Source organism: Podarcis pityusensis (genome assembly GCF_964106645.2).
Source record: "Podarcis pityusensis genome assembly, chromosome: 8".
In the NCBI taxonomy this organism is placed as follows: Eukaryota; Metazoa; Chordata; class Lepidosauria; order Squamata; family Lacertidae; genus Podarcis; species Podarcis pityusensis.
The window spans coordinates 84493083-84515170 of NC_138033.1; the positions used below are offsets into that span (position 1 = coordinate 84493083).

At 45.8% G+C, this 22088-nt stretch overlaps 1 protein-coding gene across 1 annotated transcript; it reads right to left on the reverse strand.

Annotated features, from left to right (window-relative positions):
• Window positions 1–8232: 8232 nt before the first annotated feature.
• Window positions 8233–20584, reverse strand: TMEM230 (transmembrane protein 230). Its single transcript, XM_081017640.1, has 4 exons — window positions 20452–20584; window positions 14928–15055; window positions 12407–12529; window positions 8233–9817 (listed from the first exon to the last, which is right to left on the reverse strand). The coding sequence occupies exons 2-4, from the start codon at window positions 15021–15023 to the stop codon at window positions 9677–9679; spliced, it is 360 nt and encodes a 119-aa protein (XP_080873766.1). The 5' UTR covers window positions 15024–15055; window positions 20452–20584; the 3' UTR covers window positions 8233–9676.
• Window positions 20585–22088: the final 1504 nt, after the last annotated feature.

Below are 22088 nucleotides of genomic sequence, written 5' to 3' on the forward strand. Positions count from 1 at the left end.
GCTGCAGGGTTCATTGCTAGAGGCTCATCTCCATCAGACATCAGAGAGCCAGTATGGTATAGTGGTTAGGAGTGGTAGACTCGTAATCTGGTGAACCAGGTTCGCTTCCCCACTCCTCCACATGCAACTGCTGGGTGACCTTGGGCCAGTCACACTTCTCTGAAGTCTCTCAGCCCCACTCACCTCACAGAGTGTTTGTTGTGGGAGAGGAAGGGAAAGGAGATTGTTAGCCGCTTTGAGACTCCTTAGGGTAGTGATAAAGCGGGATATCAAATCCAAACTCCTCCTCCTCTTCTTCACGACCCTGAACTGTGCCCCCTAGCCTTTATAAGAACAACAGTTCAGAAATCAGTGAATGAGTTTTGATTTTCCTCTTCGTCTTCCCTCCCTGTCTCTCTTCCCTTGTGTGTCATGTTTCTTTAGGTCATAAGCCATGAATAAAGCTATTCTGAGCACTGGCTAAAACCAAAGCTTGAAGGGACACGCTGCTTCTTGAGCCTCCATTTGTCAGTCAGGTTTGATTAAAAGCCACCAGATGTGATGTGATAAGCCCTGCCAAGCCCAGGAAGCCGATGTGATAGAGCAGAACCGTCACAACCTATTGGGTGTGTAGCATTGGGGCAGGGAGGAAGCTGTAGGAGTCAACAACAAAAACATTACAGCAAGCAGAAGAGGCTTCTCAAATTCCACAAAGTCATACTTTCTCCTGATTCCTAAGCTTACGCAACTTTCCCAGCCTTTGCGGCCTGCGTTTACCACCACATTTTTAATGCAGTCCCATGAACAGAAGTCTAGTGTCCAGATCAAGAGAAGGGATAGTACAGCTCTATTCTGCCTCGGTCAGACCACACCTGGAATACTGTGTCCAATTCTAGGCACCACAGTTGAAGAGGGATATTGAGCAGCTGGAAAGTGTGCACTGTGCAGAGGAGCAAAAAAACACCAAGTTTGATGAAGATCAGGTGAGAGAGTTGGGGATATTTAGCCTGAAGAAGAGGAAACAGAGAGGGGATATGAGAGCCATCTTCAAATATCTGAAGGGCTGTCACAAAAAGGATGGAGCCAGCTTGCTTTCTGCTGCTCCAGTAGATTAAAATGACAAGAGATGAGAGTCCAGCTAAAGATTAGGAAGAACTTTACAATGGTAAGAGCTGTTTGACAGTGGAGTAGACTTCATGGGAAGTTTTTAAACATAAGTTGAATTGCCATCTGTCAGGGATTCTTCAGCTGTGTTACTGGCATTGTAAGGGGTTGCTTTAGATTATGGGTAGGCAAACTAAGACCCAGGGGCTGGATCCGGCCCAATCGCCTTCCCAATCCGTCCCGTGGACGGGCCGGGAATCAGCATGTTTTTACATGAGTAGAATGTGTGCTTTTATTTAAAATGCATCTCTGGGTTATTTGTGGGGCATAGTAATTTGTTCCTTTTTATTTTTATTTTCCAAAATATAGTTCGGCCCACCACATGGTCTGAGGGACAGTGGACTGGCCCCCTGCTGAAAGAGTTTGCCGACCCCTGGTTTAGATCAGGCCCCTGTGGCAGTTTATTTCCTGGGGTAGAATCCTAAAAAAACCTCAACAACTTCAATCCTTAAAAAAGTTCAACAACTTCAGTCCTAAAAAAAAGGTTGGCCCTTTGGTTGGCCCTCATGGTCCTTCACTTCATCAAATCTGGCCCTCTTTGAAAAAAGTTTGGACACCACTGGTTTAGATGACCCTCAGGGTCCCTCCCAACTCTACAATTTAATGAAACAGTTCTGTGGCACTGTGCAGCTTTTGCCTAGCTTGAAGATCTTTGGGTCACCATGAAAGAACATGAACAAACCTGAGTGCTCCCCCTTTCCCTCATCCTGTCTTCCCTACAGATCTGGATCAGGCCTCATTCACTGCAGCGCTGGGTTTCATGCAAGAACAGTTGTCAGTTGCACCCAGTTCCCAGCCTTCGCACCATCTTGCAAGGGTTTTTGCACACACACCTTCCCCTGGTTTGGCACCACAGAGGCAAGGCAGTAGGTTTGGAGGGTCCAGAATCTCTTTGTCCTTATTCCCAGCAGAACTCTTGGTAGCATAGGAAAGAAAACGGGAGGCATTGCTGCGGCAAAGCAAGGCCAAGTTGCCTGACTCCTCAGGCAGTGCCCAATGGACCCACTACCTCTTTACGGCTGTGGGAGAGCCAGGCTGGCTTGAGATCCAGAGCCCAAATGGGGCTGATTAAAGGATGCACCATCAGGCAAACTCTTAGCCATCCTGCAAGTGCAGAGCAGACCTGGCCCTTTCAGTGCTGAGTCGTAGCCACCCTGCCACAGAGCACCAGATGGTCAAGGAAAAGTCAAGGGGCACCTCCTTCCTTCACATTCTGCTTTTGGCTGTCTGCTGATGGGAATAAAGTGTTGGGCTAGATAGAGCAGCCTCCTCCAACCTGGTGCTCTCCAGATGTTTTGAACTGCTACTCCCACCAGCCCAATGGTTGTGCTGGCTTGCAAGAAAGGAGATTCCGACTAAACATTAGAAAGAACTTTCTAACAGTAAGAGCTGTTCAACAGTAGAACGGACTCCCTTAGGAGGTTGGAGGCTTTTTCAGCAGAGGTTGGATGGCCATCTGTCATGGATGCTTGAGCTGAGATTCCTGCATTGCAGGGGGTTGGACTAGATGACCCCTGGGTCCCTTCCAACTCTACAAATCTATAATTCTCAGTTGGGGGAGGCTGGGCTAGACTGACCTTTGGATCTGACCCAGCATTGTCATGGTTACATGCACATGTTGTTCTTTGCAAACCTGTGACTGTCTTCATAAAAAGGTAAGATCCTGATTTAGTTACATTTGCACACCTGTATGCCTTATTGCAAACAAGGCTGACATTCATGCAGGTCTGAACCTTCTGCCCCCCACCAAAAAATAAAAAAATTCTGGAAATTCACCATTCCTTTTGCCTTTGGTGTCTCAAAGAGCAGGGCAAGCAAGCAGTTAAATCTACCTGAATTTTCTAATAGCCTGGATGTTACCATTTTGTGCACTGGCAGTTTTGAGCTTTCCCTTGGTAGCATGTAAAAATTTCAACTTGCATGCATGCAATAAATCAGTACCAATAAATATTAGAATATGTACACACATGCACACAAGGAGCAAGAGTTTACATCCATCTCTGTCTCTCTCCAGTATTGTTAGTCTAGCAAGTGTTTTTCCTCAGACAGTCCTAGAAGATGTTATTTCATTTGATGCTCTCAGAATCATCTCGAGAAAGGGAGAGGGAGGAAGCTGACTCTGTGGCTTGAAATCAAACAAGAAGAGACAGGAATGAAGTTCCAGCAAGTCATCTCTTCCTATCCTCCAGGTTTTCGTGTCCACATTTCTGCAAAACAAAAATCCAGGCTGTCTACAAAAATAGGGCAAATGTAGGGTCATATGACTAATCAGCCGCTAGAAGCACAAAAGCAAAGTCTCTGCAGCCAGATGCTTTTGCTGAAATAGATGTGAACCTGTAGCTCTGTGGAGGTGCAGGCAGCACGCATCTCTTGCTAGGGCAAACAGGAGCAAACCTGAATGGGTATTAATCAAGGTGAATTATCACTAAACAGAATCAGCCTATGACTACCCCGCATGCCTCCCATCTTCAGTGCTTCACCTTCAAGACGTCCTTTCCCCTCCAAGCCATTCTGCTGCTGAAGGGAAAGCTATGCACCCTGACACAAGATGCTGACCAGACACTGACTCATCCGCATGAATCAGCCAACTGCTTTCCTCGCCAGCTTTCCACGCCTAGAAGCAGTTTTTGCTCAATGAATTGTACAGTCCTTTGGCCAATTAAGCAGGAGCATCTGGGAACAGGCCCCGAGATCAGATAACGGAGAAAGCACATGGCATTTGCGAGAGGAAAAATAGGACTGCATGATGCAGCAAGGTGGTGCTTGACGTCACGTCTCCTTGTCCAAGTCATAGACTGGAGTAGCAGAAGAGGGAGCAGAAACACGGAATGTGCTTGATTCAATAAGGAAACGTCTGTAAAGGTTCAGATGAGGTAAGTCCGCAATCACCAGGGCGGGCCCAAGACATTTTGTCACCTGAGGTGAACCACAAGATGGCACACACGGACCCCACTCGGGAACAAGGAATGAGTGAAGATCTACATTGGGAACAAGGGGTGGGGGATCAATCCAACCTTATCCAATGGCTGAAGTGAGAATCAAAGGCAGGGGAGAAAGGGGCCGCTCTGAATCATGCCAGGGCCGCCTCTGCCATTTCCTCCCTAACGGTGGGAGGAGACCAGCACTTTTCCTATTTGCCAAGAGCCCACTCTAGAGGCAGCTTGGTGGGGTGGCTCATAGCTGTCAACCGTCCCTTATTTGGCGGGAAAGTCCCTTATCCCAGTGCCATGTCCCGCTGCTGTCCCTTATTAATGATGTCCCTTAAATTTCCCGGGTTTCAAAGGAAGCAGCTCCTCTCCCTCCCTCCCTGCCGGCCACGGAGGAGGGAGGCTCCAACTGTGTTGCTTGGCTGCGTTGCTCACCCAATAAGGAGTCTAAGAACGACTGGGGGTGGAGCTTGCATGCCTTGTGCCGATCAAATCGGCCGCGTTGCCTGGGGACTTTCCCTTGCTCAACGTTTCCCAGCGGAGAGGTGACGGTGGTTTTCCTTGCTGCACCCCCTTTGCCGGTTTGCTGCGCTGTGGGAACCACCGCTTGAGGCTTCGTTTAGCTGCTGGGCTGACTGGGCTTTCTGCCTTTGGCTCGGGAGCTGGTTGACTAAAATCCCTTATTTTGGCTGCTGATCCCTTATTTTTGAGGCTGCTGGTCCCTTATTTTCAAATCTGTAAGTTGACAGCTATGGGGTGGCTGCCGAGGAGACGAAACATCTGGCCTCCAAGGAGCGCGCCACAGCAGTGGAAGCAAAGCACAGTCATTGTGGCTAGAAGCTAATGATAGCCTTGCCCTCCACGAATTTGTCTTCAACCCCTTTTTAATCATCCAAGTTGGTGGCCATCACAATCTCTTGTGGGAGCATATTCCAAAGTTTAACTGTGCGCTGTGCAAATAAGTGCTTTTGTCTGTCCTGAATCTTCCAGTATTCGGTTTCATTGGATGTCCTTCAGTTCCAGTGTTAGGCAAGAGGGAGAATAACTTTTACCCACAGTATGCACAATTTTATACACTTCTATCAGGTCTCCTCTTACTTGCCTTTTCTCTCAACTAAACAGCCCTGAACGCTGTAATTCCCCCCCCCCCCAGGGGAGTCGCTCCAGCCCCTTGATCATTTGGGCTGCCCTTTTCTGAAAGTTGTACAATAACATTTGGCAGCCAGAAGCAATCACAGTCATTTCCCCAGCATGTTTTGCATAAAAGCACCTTGAGCTGGGCAGTTTTATTCCCCCCCCCCCATCTTTCTCCTAACAATCCTGAACACAGAATGCACTTTTCCCAGAGGGAAACATGGCCCATTAAAAGGAGAGGGTTGGCGAGTCAACAGAGCAATCATCCAACACAACCACAAGTTCTCTGTCCTTGTCAGTCACCACAAAGTTGGATTTTTTGCCCCAATGTGCATTATCACTTTACACTTGTTTGCACTGAATTGCATGTGCCTGGGAAGGGAATGGCATAGACTGTGTTTGGTGGTGCTCAGATGTGCTTGTTCCAACATGCCCTGGAGGCCAGCCCTTTCAACTATGCATGCCTGGTTTCCCACCCTGCAGGGCTCATAAAAGCAAATGAACAACACTCTGGTGTAACATTTGCCTCAACAGGAATGTTCCTGAACAATTCCTTTAGGCATATATGTGATAAATGTTAAGTCAAAATTGGTCATCCACAGAGAGTTACGGTTTTACTCATTGCTCATGGTATCATTCCAGAAACTTCACACTGGTGAAGAATTCTGACACAACGTTTTCCACAAGTGTACCTCCACAGATATCATTCAAAGGTAGCCCCAAACAGAGGCTACTTGGGAGTTAGGAAGCATCACTTCCAGCTGCACCAAAAGAGAAACAGTAAAATTTCAGCTTGGAGAGATCCTTTTGGAGCTCTTCACAATCTCATTTTGTTGTTAGTGTCATCAGCAAACTTGGCCTCACACTATTCGCTCCTAATTCCAGGACACCCGACACCATTAAACATCCCCTGTAATTTAGTAAATGACAACAGTTTTGTGGATTCAACATTATTAGATGGACTTTAAAAAGTTGAAATCTGAGGCTGTGGGACCCTGGAAAGACCACCTTTCATTCCGTTCTTTTTCTTACTAAAAATGAAGTCTGTTATGGTTTTGAAGGTATTCTTGAAGGTGCTTGGGCAATACTTAGGGGGAAAGAGAAGGAGCAGTTCGCCCTGTATCCTACTGAGACTGAAATTAATTAATATTGTTAAGGCTCCCCCAATATCTCTGGATTCTGTAACAGGGTTAGAATTTAAGCAAATCCCGTGATTCCTGGCTTTAGTAAATGTTGGAGTTTAACCAATGGATTTAGAAGGGTAAAAATACAAGCTGGACTTTTTTTCCTGAGCAGAGAATTGCCTGGAGATGCGCTATTATGGAACAAAGGCAGTCATTAACCCAGCAAGAAAGGAATCAACAAGGCAGAAGACTTTCTGCTGGACACAGGGGGGAACCCCCCACAGCCGTCAGATGGTGGGCAGAGAGCGAAGCAATTTAGGATTTCAGGGTGGATGAAATAAGCAAACAAGGGGAAAGTGTTAGTTTTGTAAGCAGTTTGGAAATGCAGGGAAGTTGGGGTCTCAGCCCCGTGTGGGCTGGCTGGGACAAGGGCACATACTAGAGCGTGGCTGATTTCATTTGCAGACCCAGGCCTGCTGCACCTTGGGGTGTAATGCTGGGATTCTCCTCCATTCAAGCTCAGGTTGTCGTTTAGTCGTGTCCGCCTCTTCGTGACCCTCTGGACCAGAGCACGCCAGGCACTCCTGTCTTCCACTGCCTCCCGCAGTTTGGTCAAACTCATGCTGGTAGCTTTGAGAACACTGTCCAACCATCTCGTCCTCTGTCGTCCCCTTCTCCTTTTGCCCTCCATCTTTCCCAACACCAGGTTCTTTTCCAGGGAGTCTTCTCTTCTCATGAGGTGGCCAAAGTATTGGAGCCTCAGCTTCAGGATCTGTCCTTCCAGTGAGCACTCAGGGCTGATTTCCTTCAGAATGGATAGGTTGGATCTTCTTGCAGTCCATGGGCCTCTCAAGAGTCTCCTCCAGCACCATAATTCAAAAGCATCAATTCTTCGGCGATCAGCCTTCTTTATGGTCTAGCTCTCACTTCCATACATCACTACTGGGAAAACCATAGCTTTTACTATACGGACCTTTGTTGGCAAGGTGATGTCTCTGCTTTTTAAGATGCTGTCTAGGTTTGTCATTGCTTTTCTCCCAAGAAGCAGGAGTCTTTTAATTCCGTGGCTGCTGTCACCATCTGCAGTGATCATGGAGCCCAAGAAAGTAAAATCTTTCACTGCCTCTATTTCTTCCCCTTCTATTTGCCAGGAGGTGATGGGACCAGTGGCCATGATCTTAATTTTTTTGATGTTGAGCTTCAGACCATATTTTGCGCTCTCCTCTTTCACTCTCTTTAAGAGGTTCTTTAATTTAAAGAGGTTGTATGTATAACTAAACCATACAGCATAAAGACACCACCATCTCCGCTGTGCCTCATTTCCAAAAAGAAATACAGACCTTGGTATGTGTTCCTAGTACCCCTGGAATGTTGCACTGCTCAGAGATTGGGGTGGCGTGTAACAATATTCTTCCCCACCACCCCTGCTTGCATCTCCCTTACTTTCTGCTGTCGTCTCCTACGCCAATGTTTAGATTGTAAGCTCCTCGGGGCTGGGATTGCACATTGTGAAACACACGAGGAATGCTGATGTGAACACAGGAAGCTGTTATCACCTACAAAATCTTTCCCAGATCTATCTAAAAATGCAAAGCAGGGGTTCTGTTATAGAGCTAGACTTTTTCTCTGTGGCAGCATCTCCAAAAAGGTTTTTGTGGTCCTAGACTCACAGGTGTTGGCTGTCCGCAGGGAATCCAGTGCCTCAAACCCTTCAAAAGTCAAGCCCTGAAGCGAAGTTTGCTAGTTTCTGATAAAGGCTCTGGAAAGTAGGTCAAGTGGTCAGGGTAAGGGATTTCTTCGGAACAGCCTGTCCCTCCTTTGTGGCCCTGATTCTTCCATTTCCCCTTGCTGTGTTATCGACAAAAATCAAGAACCCTTCATATTGCTTAGAAGATGACATTAAATCAAGGTAGAATATTGTATGTTCTTTATTTATATTAATTACATATTCTGCAAGCACAAATTAAAATCTCATTGCATACATCCTCTTTTGCATTCTAAAAGCTGTGTGAACCTAGCATGGAATCCAGACTTAAGCAGAGGTTTAGACAAAACAAAAGGAACTCTTATTATGCAGACTAGGATTTTTCTATGTATACAGTTCAGGAACACTGCATAGCATTTAGACTAGCCTCCTCTAAAGATGGAGCCCTCCAGGTACTTTATCCTACAGCTCTCATCAACCTTGCATGGACTGGCTGGGGCTGATGGACATTGTAGTCCAAAACATCCAGAGGGCACCAGGTTGAGGAAAGCTGATTTAGACAGTGGACAGAACAGACAACTACAGCATCTTTGAATAGTTGCGTCCCACTTGACAACAGTTTTTGAATTCTGCTGGGGCGGGGGGGGGGGGAGAGAGACGTAATAGGAAACCTTTTGGCATGGTACCTGGGAAAGAGACTTTAACAGGGGTTGGAACTGATCTAATCTGGGTCAGCCAGACAGGTGTGTGTCAACTTTGGTGTACTTTGGATCACCCACAAAAGTGAGAGACTTTGTCGGACGTGGCTTACTAAAGTGTTTGCATGTGTTATTCTTTTAATGCTTTCTTATACGGTTTCTTTTTTGCTCTTGAACTCACTTGTTTGAGAGGAAACAGAGTGTGTATGGAGGACATGCTTTTTTCTGGGTTTTCAGTCTTTTCTCTATTTTTATGTATCGCTTAGTTTTATGCTGAACCACCCCGGGGCCAGTTCCCAGGAGTGAATGGCAGTATCTTGCAGCCTGAGTCACGACAGCTACACACCACTTCCAGATTTGTGCTCTCGGGATTCTACAACAGTTTTCACAAAAGAGTTTAGCAAAGTATCAGCAAGGACTAGTAATTGGGCTTCTTGGAAAATGTCGTGTTCTAGGTGGTGTTAAAAGCCACCGTCTATTTTCCTTAAATTTCGACCGGCTCCTCAAAAGGTCAAATTGCTAGACTGCCTGCCTGAACAGATTTCTTGGTCACACAATCAACAGCCACTAGTTCCAGTTCTTGCTTTGCAGATTTTCAGCTCTAGATAAAAAGCCAACTCAGAAGAAATACCAACAGACTTAAAAAAGAAAAACCCAAAACAAAAACACCTGAGTTTCTTCCTCCCCCTTAAGCTCACGTGTCTCCATATGGAACTGGGCTAAGAGGCACAGCTGCATTTGCTGCCCAGAAATAACTTCCCATCTCAAAGAAAACATGTTTCCCGTGACAGCTGCTCACATGATTTGCTTTGCATGATGTGGCAACATTCTCCCCTAAATCAAAAGGAAATTCTGCAGAAACCCCCATTTTCATTTTGTGGTTTGTTTTTTTGCAAAAGTTGCAAAAACTTCTCTTCCTAAGAAAAATCTGTGTTCTGCCATCTTCTAGTCATCAAAATCAGGAATGTCGTCATAGGAATAGCCCCTGTAGCCTTTGGAAGCAAAATACGCAATACGCAAATGATAGAAGCCAGGAAGGAAGACCAGGATTCCGATGATCAGGACAGGGATCGCTCGATCGGTTCCCTGGAAAACAAAAGAGAATAAGGGCTTTTTCATACCTTGGCCTGGAACAGCTAGCCTTCTCTATACCAGGCAACATGCAGCTAGATGTGCAGACTGAGGTGAGGAGATGTGAAAGTTCTGCCTGCAATGGCCCATTCACCCGTTCAAAGTTGCAGCCATCATTGCACGGGAAAACCAGCACTAAGACTGTGAAAGCCAGAGGAGGCAGAAGGCCACCCAGTCCAAACTGGGACCATTCACACCAGTCCCCTTTCTTGCTTCCTCCCACATCACCCCAACCACAATGTACTTAAGTTGGGTACAGATACAGTACTTAAAACATTGCAAAGGGTTAGACTAGATGATCCTTGGGGTCATTTCCAACTCTACAGTTCTGTAATCCTGGATGTTTCCTGAAGAAATGATCGCTGGGTGTGGAGCACACTTCTACCCGCAGACAGGCCTCAGCTGTCTGAACATCATGCCCTCTATCTAATCTTTGCTCTCTTAGTGGTCTGCCGTGCCCTGTCTGTGACCTTTGTCTCCTTCGTCATACATTGTTCAAGGGGAAAATGACGCGGTGGAAACAGGTGCCAAAATAATTTTGTGCCACCCCTCAATCTCGGGATTGGAAGAAGTGTAAAGGTCACAGTCTAAAATGTATCTGACTGGTTTTGCATATTGTGCTAATAAAAGGAGCTTCTACAGAGCTAGCTGGCAGCTTGCTCCCTTGCCAGCTTGCTTATGCACAGCTCATCTGATGAACAACACCTGACTCGTGTCCTTTACTTCACATATATTAGAAAGGAACACAAACTTTCTCCAAGGTCACTATCAAATCGAATTTGGGGGTGAGGGTATTCCGGTATGCAGAGATCAGTTAAAGACTCTGGATAGACTCTATACGGCCTAGGACCCTCGTACCTACGGGACTGCCTCTCCTGGTATGTCCCACTGAGGACCTTATGGTCTTCAGACAAAAACATCTTGGAGATCCCGGGCCACAGAGAGGTTAGGCTGGCCTCAACCAGAGCCAGGGCTTTTTCGGCTGTGGCTCCAATCTGGTGGAACGCTCTGTCACAAGAGACTAGGGCCCTGCGGGACTTGACATCTGTCCGCAGGGCCTGTAAGACAGAGCTGTTCCACCAGGCCTTTGGCCAAGGCACAGTCTGACCCCCTCCTTTGGTAATCCTCACAGAACTCTAGCCCAATGGTTGCCATTGATTTTGTTTGAACTGATTTTATAATGAATGGATTTTAGAATGCTGTGTTATTTCCCTGTTGTTAGCCGCTCTGAGCCCGGCTTCAGCTGGGGAGGGCGGGATAGAAATAAAATATTTTTTATTATTAATTATTATTATTATTATTATTATTATTGACAAAAGCCACTCACTCCAATATCCCCAAAGAAAAAATGACGTTGTCTGGAAATCCATGCCACTAAGTAGCCCAGCTCTTGATGCCAATGTCATGAGAGAAATGCAAGGGGGAGAACCCCCAGGACCAGCCAATGACATTCTAAAGGAGGGTGGGGCACCACCAGTGTGTGGTCAATGCCATGGCACTTATGTGCCGCTTTCTGGCTTCCAACTGAGGCATCTGGTTTGCCACTGTGAGAACAAAGTGCTGGATCAGTTGCAGGAAAGAGAACTCTCCTCATGTGCTCAAGTGCCTGAAGCGGAGCGCTGCATTCCTTCCTCCATGAGGAAATGCGGATGGCGCAATGTCTCCATGTGTGGAATGTGCCCATCCTCAGCTCTGGGCTTTCAAAAAAGTGTGAGAAAAGGAAGCAAAACTCGGATTCCCCCTCTGCTTCACCTTAGTTCATAACATCCAAACTGTTGTCAGGCCCATGGAACGGCCTGAAGGAACACGACACACACCAACTTCTAAAGGCTAGCAAGTTAACAACTTGACACCTGTTTAACTACAAGATCACCTTCCCCCTGTATGTGCCCATTGGGCTGCTTCGATCAGCAGAACTGGCATTGCTATAAGTGCCACATAATGCCTTTCTTGTATTTGTAAAAATTCAATCTTTTAGTGTGGCAGTACCTACACTCTGGAACCCCCTGCCTATTGACACTAGGCAACTGCCTTCGCTGTACCCTGTTCAGTGCCTGCTAAGAACATTCCTGTTTAGGCAAGCCTAGCCAGATGTTTAGAAATTTACGCAATGTGCTGTTACTTTATTGTTGTTAATTTTTCCTATTGATAATTTTATCGTTTTATCTTTTCTGTAAACTGCTTTGAGGTCTTTTTGCTTTTTACAATTAAGCGATGCACAAATTTTGCGAAATAAATACCTAAGTCTAGTCCCAGGATGGGAGACCTCTTGGTGGGTGAGGAAGCCACTATTTGCAAGAGCTGTAACAGGTCACCAACTATAACTTTTTCAAAGCACACATAGATACCCTACTGGTCAAAACTGAGACAAAATGGCAGCCCCTCCGTTACCATGCCCCCAAAGTCCCTTCCAAATCCTGCATCCAAAATAAATGACTCCTATGTACAGCTCCGCAAGAATGCAATTTTGATGTCTTGTATCTCAGTTTGCTTATGATCGTTCCAAGGCCAGGTCAGCCCTGGCAGAAGAGCTGAGCCACTTACTCCTTTGCTGATGTATCCTGCCAGGAGCAGAGCCCCAATGATAATGAGAAGGGTGCCAATCAGGAAGAGCACAGTGGCCAAAGCAATGGCCTTGTAGGGGATCTTGGGGGGGCTCCTCTTGAACTAAAGGAGGAAGAAGAGACAGGTCAGCATCAAAAGCATCAATGGCCACTTTCAACCCGCTTATGAAAGCATCACACTTCCATGGAACCACTAGAGCCGCCAGCATGGATGGCTTTGGCAGGAGTAGACGACAAACGTGTAGAAGTCAGGCTGATCAGCGGCAGATGAGAGGAACCTACATGTTCACACACAGGATGATCCTCAAGGATCTGATGACGGGGTTAGTACATCAGCATCAAACTCCACAGAGAGTTTCTGAACAGTGGGCTAGAAATACTCTGGGCCAGAACCAAACAAGGTCACTGAGAGACACAATTACAGCGCCCTTCTCTCTCCCCCCCCAAATGCTATGTGCATTAGCTGCAGGTAAACAATGGAGAGGCTGAAGAGGAAGGAAATCTTTCCTGAGGATACAAGTTGGAACTCAACTCCTTCAGATAAATAGTACTCCAGAGCCAGTGATGTAACCAGGCAATGGAGCCATTGGGTGGGTGGCTTTCAGGTTTCATCTAAGCAGCCCAAATCAACTCTGTTTTTAGCACTGGAACAGCCCAGCAAAAAATACCCCCCAAAATAAAAAACCCTCCTTGCATGGGAAAGGGAGCAACCTCTTCCACTGGTAGGAGGAGTGCATTCATATTCGATTATCCTGGAGTGCTCCCAACACAGTTGCTGCCCACCCAGGAGGGTTCTGCTGTACTGGCTGAAAGTGTCACTGCCAGTGGGGTGGTGATGGTAGAAGAACAGGTAAAGAGCATAACCTAAGGACACAGGCAATTGCCAGGTCTCCAAGGAAAAGCCTCCTAGGGAGCAAATGTTACAGAAAACTCTGCATGGAACCTGGGATAAATGCTGCCAGCCTGGGCTGGACAGCCCAGCGGCCTACCTTCAGTACAAAGCTACTTTGTACGTCCAGCCAATATAGCAGGCAATTCCAGGTCTGCTTTAATGCTACGACCAGCTAGCGTGACAATGCTGCCTCCAAGTGGCTCACTTTTAATGCATCTTCATAAACACACAAAACACAGGAAGAGCGAAAACCCCAACCGACCCTGGAACAGAAATGAAACGTTCTGGGTGTGTTTGCCGCCCTCTCACCGCCAAACCCAACCTCCACTCCGATGGTAATATCTCCATTTGGGACTGGCTTGCTTTTCATCCCTTTTCTGAAATTATCACCTGCAAATATCAGCTCCCCATTTAGACCTGAATCTCCTCCCCTGGTCTTGGCAAACCAGGATGCTTGAGGGAGGAAGTTGCCCATCTATAGTAAATGCAGAGTGAAGTTACAGGGAAAGCTTCTTCCTCTGGAGCCAACACCCCACCCCCAAGAAAGAAAGAAAGAAAGAAAGAAAGAAACCCACCTTCGCCCATCTTACCTACGGGACCGCCTCTCCTGGTATGTCCCACGGAGGACCTTAAGGTCCACAAATGACAACATTTTGGAGGTCCCAGGTCGCAAGGTTGGTCTCAACTAGGGCCAGGGCCTTTTCAGTACTGGCCCCAACTTGGTGGAATGCTCTGTCACAAGAGACTAGGGCTGTGTGGGACTTGACATCTTTCCGCAGGGCCTGCAAGACAGAGCTGTTCCGCCTGGCCTTTGGTTTGGACTCAGTCTGACCCTTATGTTTCCCTCCCCTTATGGTTTTGACTTTTAAAATGAGGCTGCATTTTAAATTGCATTTTAACCTGTATTTTAAATTGGTCCCCCCCCCTTATGATTTTACTGTAATTTTACTGGTGTTAGCCACCCTGAGCCCGGCTCCGGCCGGGGTATAAATAAAATTTATTATTATTCATATTAATATTATTATTATTCGACTCTTAAGGAACAGCGTGAACAGTTGTGCATTTGCAACAGTGCCCACAAATCTTGGCTTGCAATGGTGGGGTCATCTACCCCTCTACTCTCCTGAGCCTCCTGTGCAGAGGAATCAGGAGAGGCAGGTGGGCTGTGTCTTTTATGCTGAAGTTCTGAGAAGAGAAGGCACAGCAGAAGAGGCTCCTGCTAACGCTTACATTCTCTAAGCTGCCGTGGAAATGCAGCCTTTTGGGATGGAGGAAGAGGCAGGCATGTCTGAGCTCTCAGCTCCACAGAAGCAAAGAAAAAGCAAGGAGGCCAGGCTTAATACAGGAATTGCTTATTTGCATTGATAGGGGCTTTAACCTTTCAATAGCAACCCCAAGATGTTGACTGGGTTAACACTCAAGTTCCCAAAGTACAAAACCCTTTTGGGTTATACAGAATGCTCCAGTCCCGGTAAATGGCTACATGTAATAGCAGGAGGATACTGCCACCTTGTAAGGGATATCTGAACTCAAGTGAGGATCACGACACAAGTGGTGCTTCTGAAATGCAAGGTATTCATTTTGTCCTGGTTCTCCCCCCCAATTTTACCTGAAGGTCAATGTAGCCTTCATCTGTGCTCGCAAGCTTGGAATATTTCACTTTGCTGCTGGGGATCGAAGCTGCCAGGTTAGTTCGGGATGGCATCTTTACCAGTAGGAAGCATCAGCACCTACAGCCTGGGAGAGAGAGAAAAAGCTCTTGAGGGGACGGGAAGAGAGTAGGAACAGCGGGTTTTAATGCAGGAGAGGAACTGAGACAACAAAGAAAAGCAGCCTATGTTACTATGGGCTTGTTTACATTTGAGCATTAGTTTAATTGTTAATCCATAAGAACAGTGTGCTGGATCAGGCCAATGGCCCATCTAGTCCACCCTCCTGTTCTCACAGTGGCCAACCAGATGCCTGCAGGAAACCCATATGCAGGATTTGAGCTTAAGCCCTCAGACAGAGACGTCCCCATCTGCACTGGCCCACAAATTAAGTTACACAGAGGTTTCAAACGAAAGGAAACCAAAGAAAATTCAGACCATAGAGAGGAAGGTCTGGACTACTTTCAGTCATAGATAGGGACTCACAAGGTGTAGAAATGCAGTTGTTTTAAAGCATGCATGGAGAACGCAGGGCAGACAATCCTGTTTAAAAACCAGAGTTGCTCCTGGCATAGATATGCCACTAGAAGCCAGAATGGCCCTGATGGCTGAGCCATTCGCCTGGGGAAATGGCCAGGGAGGTTTGGGGGTGAAGAAGTCCTAGCCCTCCACCTGCTGTGCTATTTTAACACTGCAAACCACTTTGACCCTGGACTTTATAAAGCCCTGTAATTTCTTCCTGCTGGGGATCGAAGCCCTGCGGTTTTTATGCCATTAGCAAGTTACATTGCAAGCTATATTCACAGAGCTTGAATCAGCAGCTTTTGTTTTCGGGGTGCGGGGCAAGGCTTCCAAGGAGCAAAAACATCCAAGGAGTGAAAACATCTGGTCCAATGCGTTCATCTTGCCAGTGCAGCCGCAATGCACTCTCTCTCTCTCTCTGTGTATAGGAGGTTCTTCCTGGTGTGTCCAACAGTGTTTCTCAAACTTGGGTCCCTAGCTGTTGTTGCACAACAACTCCTATCATTCCTTGCTAGCAGGATCAGTGGTCAGGGTGATGAGAAACAGTGTATTAACAGAACACAAGCTGACACCACCCCAATCCCTGCGAACAGGGGAATTACATTTGAATAAACAGGGAAAATACATCAGGTATTCTAGCCAGGGCTAGGCTAACACGCTCATCAAGAATATATTGTTTTGTTACTTCTAGCTCACTCTTCCTCTTGATAGCTATCCATGGAAGCTAACAACTGTAGTTAAACGTAAGGCATAAAAACAGTAATTAAAATGCATCAAAAATTAGCAAGAAAAATAAATTAAGATCTGGAAGGCACAGGGAAGGTGTTTGTTCAAGTAGTTTTGCCCCAAGTTGAATGGAGCCTGGCAGCCAACATTAACTGTAGCATTTCCCCTTCTCACTGCGCAAGAAGCCCTCAGCTCAGTTTAAATCCCACTTCAGCCGCAATGATCACTGAGGTAACAAATATGACCTTAAAAGCACTTTGATCATTCAAAGCAATCACACAGAGTTTCATTTTTTAGTTACTTACACAATGGTCCTATATCTCTACAGACACAAGAATAATTCTGCTCCAATGTGAGAAGCCGCATTCTCCCCTCTCCTCACCACTCCCTGCCACACACACAGATCATAGCTGTCAAGTGTCCCTTATTTGGCGGGACAGTCCCTTATCCCATCGCCATGTCCCGCTGCTGTCCCTTATTGATGATGTCCCTTAAATAAGCTACTGAAGGTAATGGGGCCCTTTCTATGTCCAGCTGTCCTTTGTCAACAACAAATTGTTGCTGGTTTTTTTGTGTTGAATATATGCTATATGGTAATTTATGGACTTAATGGGTATCTAAAGTCATTTGCATGCAACAAAATATGTATTTTATCAAAGTAATTGTTGATCCCTTATTTTGGCTGCTGATCCCTTATTTTTGAGGCTGCTGGTCCCTTATTTTCAAATCTGTAAGTTGACAGCTATGACACAGATTCCATGAGACTCCAGCCATTTCAGACCCAGAGCAAACCTTCTTCTGCAGCAACATCTCAAGTGGTGTCAGGTATCCAGCCTCCACTCAGCTAGCTTAAGGAAAAGCTCGAATTTCTCCCTGCTTAAAAAAAAACTCGGAAAAAACTACTAAGATGTCAGCTTCCTAGAAACAGGTAGGTAGCTGGTCTGCCGAAGTCAAAACAAAATTAAAAAAATTCCTTCCAGTAGCACCTTAGAGACCAACTAAGCTTCTTAGAAGGCACTGAAGTGGCTAATTCTCTTTTTATAGGTTCTATTTCTGAAAATCACAATTTATATCAGGGAGGCTAACAGCTGCAGAAACATATTGAAAAGCACTACAGAAATTACATTATTAAATGAAACAAACTCGTATTACTAAGCACTGAATTCTAATTCCTCATACATTTATGGAACACAACTGTCCACATTCACTTTAGGAACAATGCATTAAAGGCCATTGTCTCTTGAGAAGGTGACCCCCCAACCCATTGCAATATTAATTCGAGATCAGATTTCACACACAGATCCATATAAGAAAAAGATGAAAATATAGAAGGGCTTTGCCTTTCTTCCAAGGGCAGTGCTTTTATTCTCTGAACAGTCACGTGAGAGAAGGTGGTGACTGACCCCAAACCAACTGGCAATTTCCATAGATGAATTTGGGAGGGGGACCCCCTTCCTAATACTCTATCCACCACACCTCTCCCCCTCTCGCTGGATCAACTTATCCTAGTCATCCGTGTCACACTAAGGAGTTAACAGAGCTTTGCTTTTGGAGTTAAGCTTTAAGAAAGCTGGAGGGCTTGATCCATCCATTTTGGAGTCAGAAAGGTGTTCCTGGAAAAGTGTGCCCACTTTCAAAATCCCTTTAGAGCACCACACCAGCAGTTTAGCACCCAAAAGCACCTTGGAAGTACCTCCCAGGGCAGAGGAATGCAGAATCTGCATGCAGCCGATCCTAGTCTGACCCAAACCGCAACACTATGCGCCTACGCACCTCACCTCTATGTGACTCAAGGCAGCAAAATATAGGGGAAAGCTTTGCCAGAGCTTCTGCTATTGTTCACACTAGGAAGGAGAAGTTCAAAGAGTCATTTGTGGGTGGTGAAGCCAGTGATTCTGGTCCTTCAGCCCCACCCTAGAGCAGTTTAAAAAGGCAGCCCCTGTTTTCACTGCTGTTCCAGTGCACAACAACTCGGTTATTTCTATTCTGGCCAAGTTAAGAGCATAAGACAGTCCTACAGGGGCCCATTTAGTCCAGCATCCTGTTCTCATATGGTCAAACAAATATCTGTGGGAAACGCACAAGCAGGATTCGAGCACAAGAGCACTCTCCCCAGTTGGGGAAAATCTTGCTCCAAAATGCCCCACTTCTAAAACTATATGGACTGGGGTTCTTTTAAACTTCTTTCTGCAATTATAAGCCCACACCCAATTTTAAAAACAGGAACAGAAATCAAGATACCATTATCATCCAAAGCTACAGTGGTACCTCGCAAGACGAATGCCTCGCAAGACGGAAAACTTGCAAAACGAAAGGGTTTTTGGTTTTTTGAGCTGCTTCGCAAGACGATTTTCCCTATGGGCTTGCTTCGCAAGACGGAAACGTCTTGCAAGTTTGTTTCCTTTTTCTTAAAACCGTTAATACAGTTGCGACTTGACTTCGAGGAGCAACTCATAGAACGCGGTGTGGTAGCCTTTTTTGAGGTTTTTGAAGACTTTGTTGATTTTTGAAGCTTTTCCAAAACTTTTCCGACACCGTGCTTCGCAAGACGAAAAAAACCGCAAGACGAAAAAACTCGCGGAACGAATTAATTTCGTCTTGCGAGGCACCACTGTACATCGTTTTGTCAATGGCTGAAGACTGCATGGAACTCTAGAAAGAAAAACTGGAGCAAAACACGCTTCCAAACGAGTCGAAACAGATGAAAGATGCCTACAACTTAAGCAACACCAGGAAGCAGAAGAACCCCCACATGGATTCCATTTACAAAAATGTTTTCACCCTTGTGGAGCTTTATGCTGCCCTTTCCTCTTTTTAAAATCATAAATTATTTTTATTTTGCAAGCCACCTAGATAATTTTATGTACAAAGGTGACCATAGCATCAACTTAATAGTAAACAAACGCACCAGCAGCAACTGTAGCCCTTTTGGAGCTACTGCTCAAGTTCCCCAATGATGATGATGATGATAAATTATTATTTATACCCAGCCACTCTGGGCGGCTTCCAACAAAATATTAAAATACAATAGTCCGCCAAACATTAAAAGCTTCCCTGAACAGGGCTGCCTTCAGGTGTCTTCTAAAAGTCTGGTGGGTGTTTTTCTCTTTGACATCTGGTGGGAGGGCGTTCCACAGGGCGGGTGCCACTACCGAGATGTTCAGCACCTTAAATTGTTTTAAAACCCACTCCTGCAATCTGATGCCCCCAGGTGCTTTGAATGACACCTAGAGGGGATCGGGGCAGAGTGTCAAACTAGTAAACTAAGGGGTCAAATCACCACTTGGCCATGAAGCTCTCTGGGTGACGCAGGGGCAGTCACACACTCTCACCGGGTTGTTTTGGGGATAAAATGGAGATGAGGAGAACTATGTAGGTCACCTTGAGCTCCTTGGGGGGAAGGCGGGGGTATAAATGTAGCAAGCAAGTGAATTTTGATTTGTTTTATTTATTTATTTTTGTTGTAGGTGCTGTTTTTAAGTAGGGGGGAGGTGGGGGTATACATGTAGTAAGCAAATGAATTTTGATTTGATTTATTTATTTTTGTTGCGGGTGCTGTTTTTAAGTAGGGGGGAGGTGGGGGTATGAATGTAGTAAGCAAGTGAATTTTGATTTGATTTATTTATTTTTGTTGCGGGTGCTGTTTTTAAGTAGGGGGGAGGTGGGGGTATGAATGTAGTAAGCAAATGAATTTTGATTTGTTTTATTTATTTATTTTTGTCATTTATTTTTATTTATTTTTTATTTTATTTATTTTTTATTTATTTTTGTTGTGGGTGCTGTTTTTAAGTAGGGGGGAGGTGGGGGTATGAATGTAGTAAGCAAGTGAATTTTGATTTGTTTTATTTATTTATTTTTGTCATTTATTTTTATTTATTTTTTATTTATTTTTGTTGTGGGTGCTGTTTTTAAGTAGGGGGGAGGTGGGGGTATACATGTAGTAAGCAAATGAATTTTGATTTGATTTGATTTGATTTATTTTTGTTGTGGGTGCTGTTTTTAATTAGCAAATCAGGGATCCTGGCGCCAGACGCAGAATGCAAACAGGAGCAGACAAGGGCAGCTTCCCCCCAAGAAATAAGCAACCACCCCTGGCCCACCTCGCAGGGTTGCTGTGAGGATTCAGCCAGGAAGCCGCCCGCCCCCCTGAGCTCCTTGGGCCCAAGGACTGCTGGCCCCCGAGCCGAGCCTCCCCTCCCCTCCCCGCGCCTTCCCCGCCCCGCCCTCCCTCCCTACCTGCAGGCCAGCGCCATCTCTCCGCTCCCGGAGGCAGCCAGACCCTCTTCTGTCGCGCCGATTCTGCTGACTGTCCCCCGACACCCCGGCCGGAAGTTTACGGTCCTCGCGCCACAGCCGCTTCCGGGTCAAGGCGCCTCCGTCTGATTGGACGGTGCCGAAGCTGGCCCCGCCCCCGGACGGCAGGCGCTGTTGAGCCGAGGGCCGACACAAGGGGGCGCTCTACGCCCAGGGATTTGCCTCGCCTCGTTTGCGCCGCTTTTAGGAACTACCGTATTTATGGATGCTTTTGATACCGTATTGCGCTGTAGTAGCAAATAAATAATAATAATAATAATAATAATAATAATAATAATAATAATAATAATAATAATAATAATATTCCCCAGCCACTCTGGGCGGATTCCAACAGAACACTAAAACAGAATAACCTGTAATGATGTAACTGTATTATTAATTATTATTATGCCATATTTATGGATGCTTTTGATACCGTATTGCACTGTAATAATAATAATTTATTATTAATACCCCGCCTATCTGGCTAGGTTTCCCCAGCCACTCTTGAGGGCTCGAAGGTGAAGGGTTGGTAATAAGTAAATGATTCAATTTGTTTTTTTCTTTAAAATTCAGCCGCTGAACCCAATTCAAAAAACATAGGCTCTTCATTTCTTTTCTTTGATAAGAGTTATGAGCTTGGGGGATGCAGCAGACGTAATCTTGATTTCATTAAGGCTTTTTGCAAATTCCCCCATGAAATTCTCTTCCAACAACTCCACAATTCTGATGCTGTAATTTATCAGAAGCTGCTGCAGCTCAGCACACTGCAACATCATATGGTTATTTTTAAAAGGCCAATAAATAATCCCCTACAGGGCAGATAGGACTTATTTATGCAGCAGTTAAAAACGATGAAATTCTGTCCTCCAGAAGGGGGCGATAGCCACCAACTTGAATGGCTTTAAAAGACAAATGCATGGAGGGCTAGTAGTCATGATGGCTATTGCTCTACCTCGTTTGAAGGAATAGTTTCAGAGTGGTAGTTGCCAGAAGCCGCAGGAGGGGCCAATGTTCACATCCTGCTTGCGGGCTGGCCACTGTGAGAACAGGATACTGGACCAGATGAACCACTGGCCTGATCCAGCCGGCTCTTCTTATGTTCTTCAAATACCAGTTACAACCCTATGCCTGCGTTTCACGCGTCATTTAACTCAGTAGGACTTCTGGGTAGGCATGCGTAAGAATCAGTGTTTTAAGGCAGAACCCAATGCGATTTTACATTGTGATATTCTTCACAGCTCATGGAAAGTATTGATGTCACTCCGTTTGAGTTGCACCAGGCCAGAGTGGGAGCCCTGTGTCTAGTTCTGCAGACTAGAAATTGAGATCTAAAATTGATGTGTCCAGAGGATGGCACATAGGAGACAGCCATAGGAAGTATAAGAGTTGGGAATAGTCATACCTCGGGTTACAGATGCTTAAGGTTGCGGTTTTTTTGGGTTACGGACCCGCTGAAACCCGGAATACCTAATAGGGTTACTTCCGGATTTGGGGGGTCATGCATGCGCAGAAGCACTAAACTGTGCTTCATGCAGAAGCGCCGAATCACAACCCGTGCATGCATCCCGCACAGATCA

Bases quoted from the DNA above. Each gene is read 5' to 3' on its own strand.
- TMEM230 (XM_081017640.1), bottom strand. From the start codon at position 15,023: ATGCCATCCCGAACTAACCTGGCAGCTTCGATCCCCAGCAGCAAAGTG. The intron at 12,530-14,927 runs GTAAAATTGGGG...TTCCTCCTTTAG, and splicing joins AAGGCTACATTGACCTTCAG to TTCAAGAGGAGCCCCCCCAA. The intron at 9,818-12,406 runs GTAAGTGGCTCA...TTTGTTTTCCAG, and splicing joins CAGGATACATCAGCAAAGGA to GGAACCGATCGAGCGATCCC.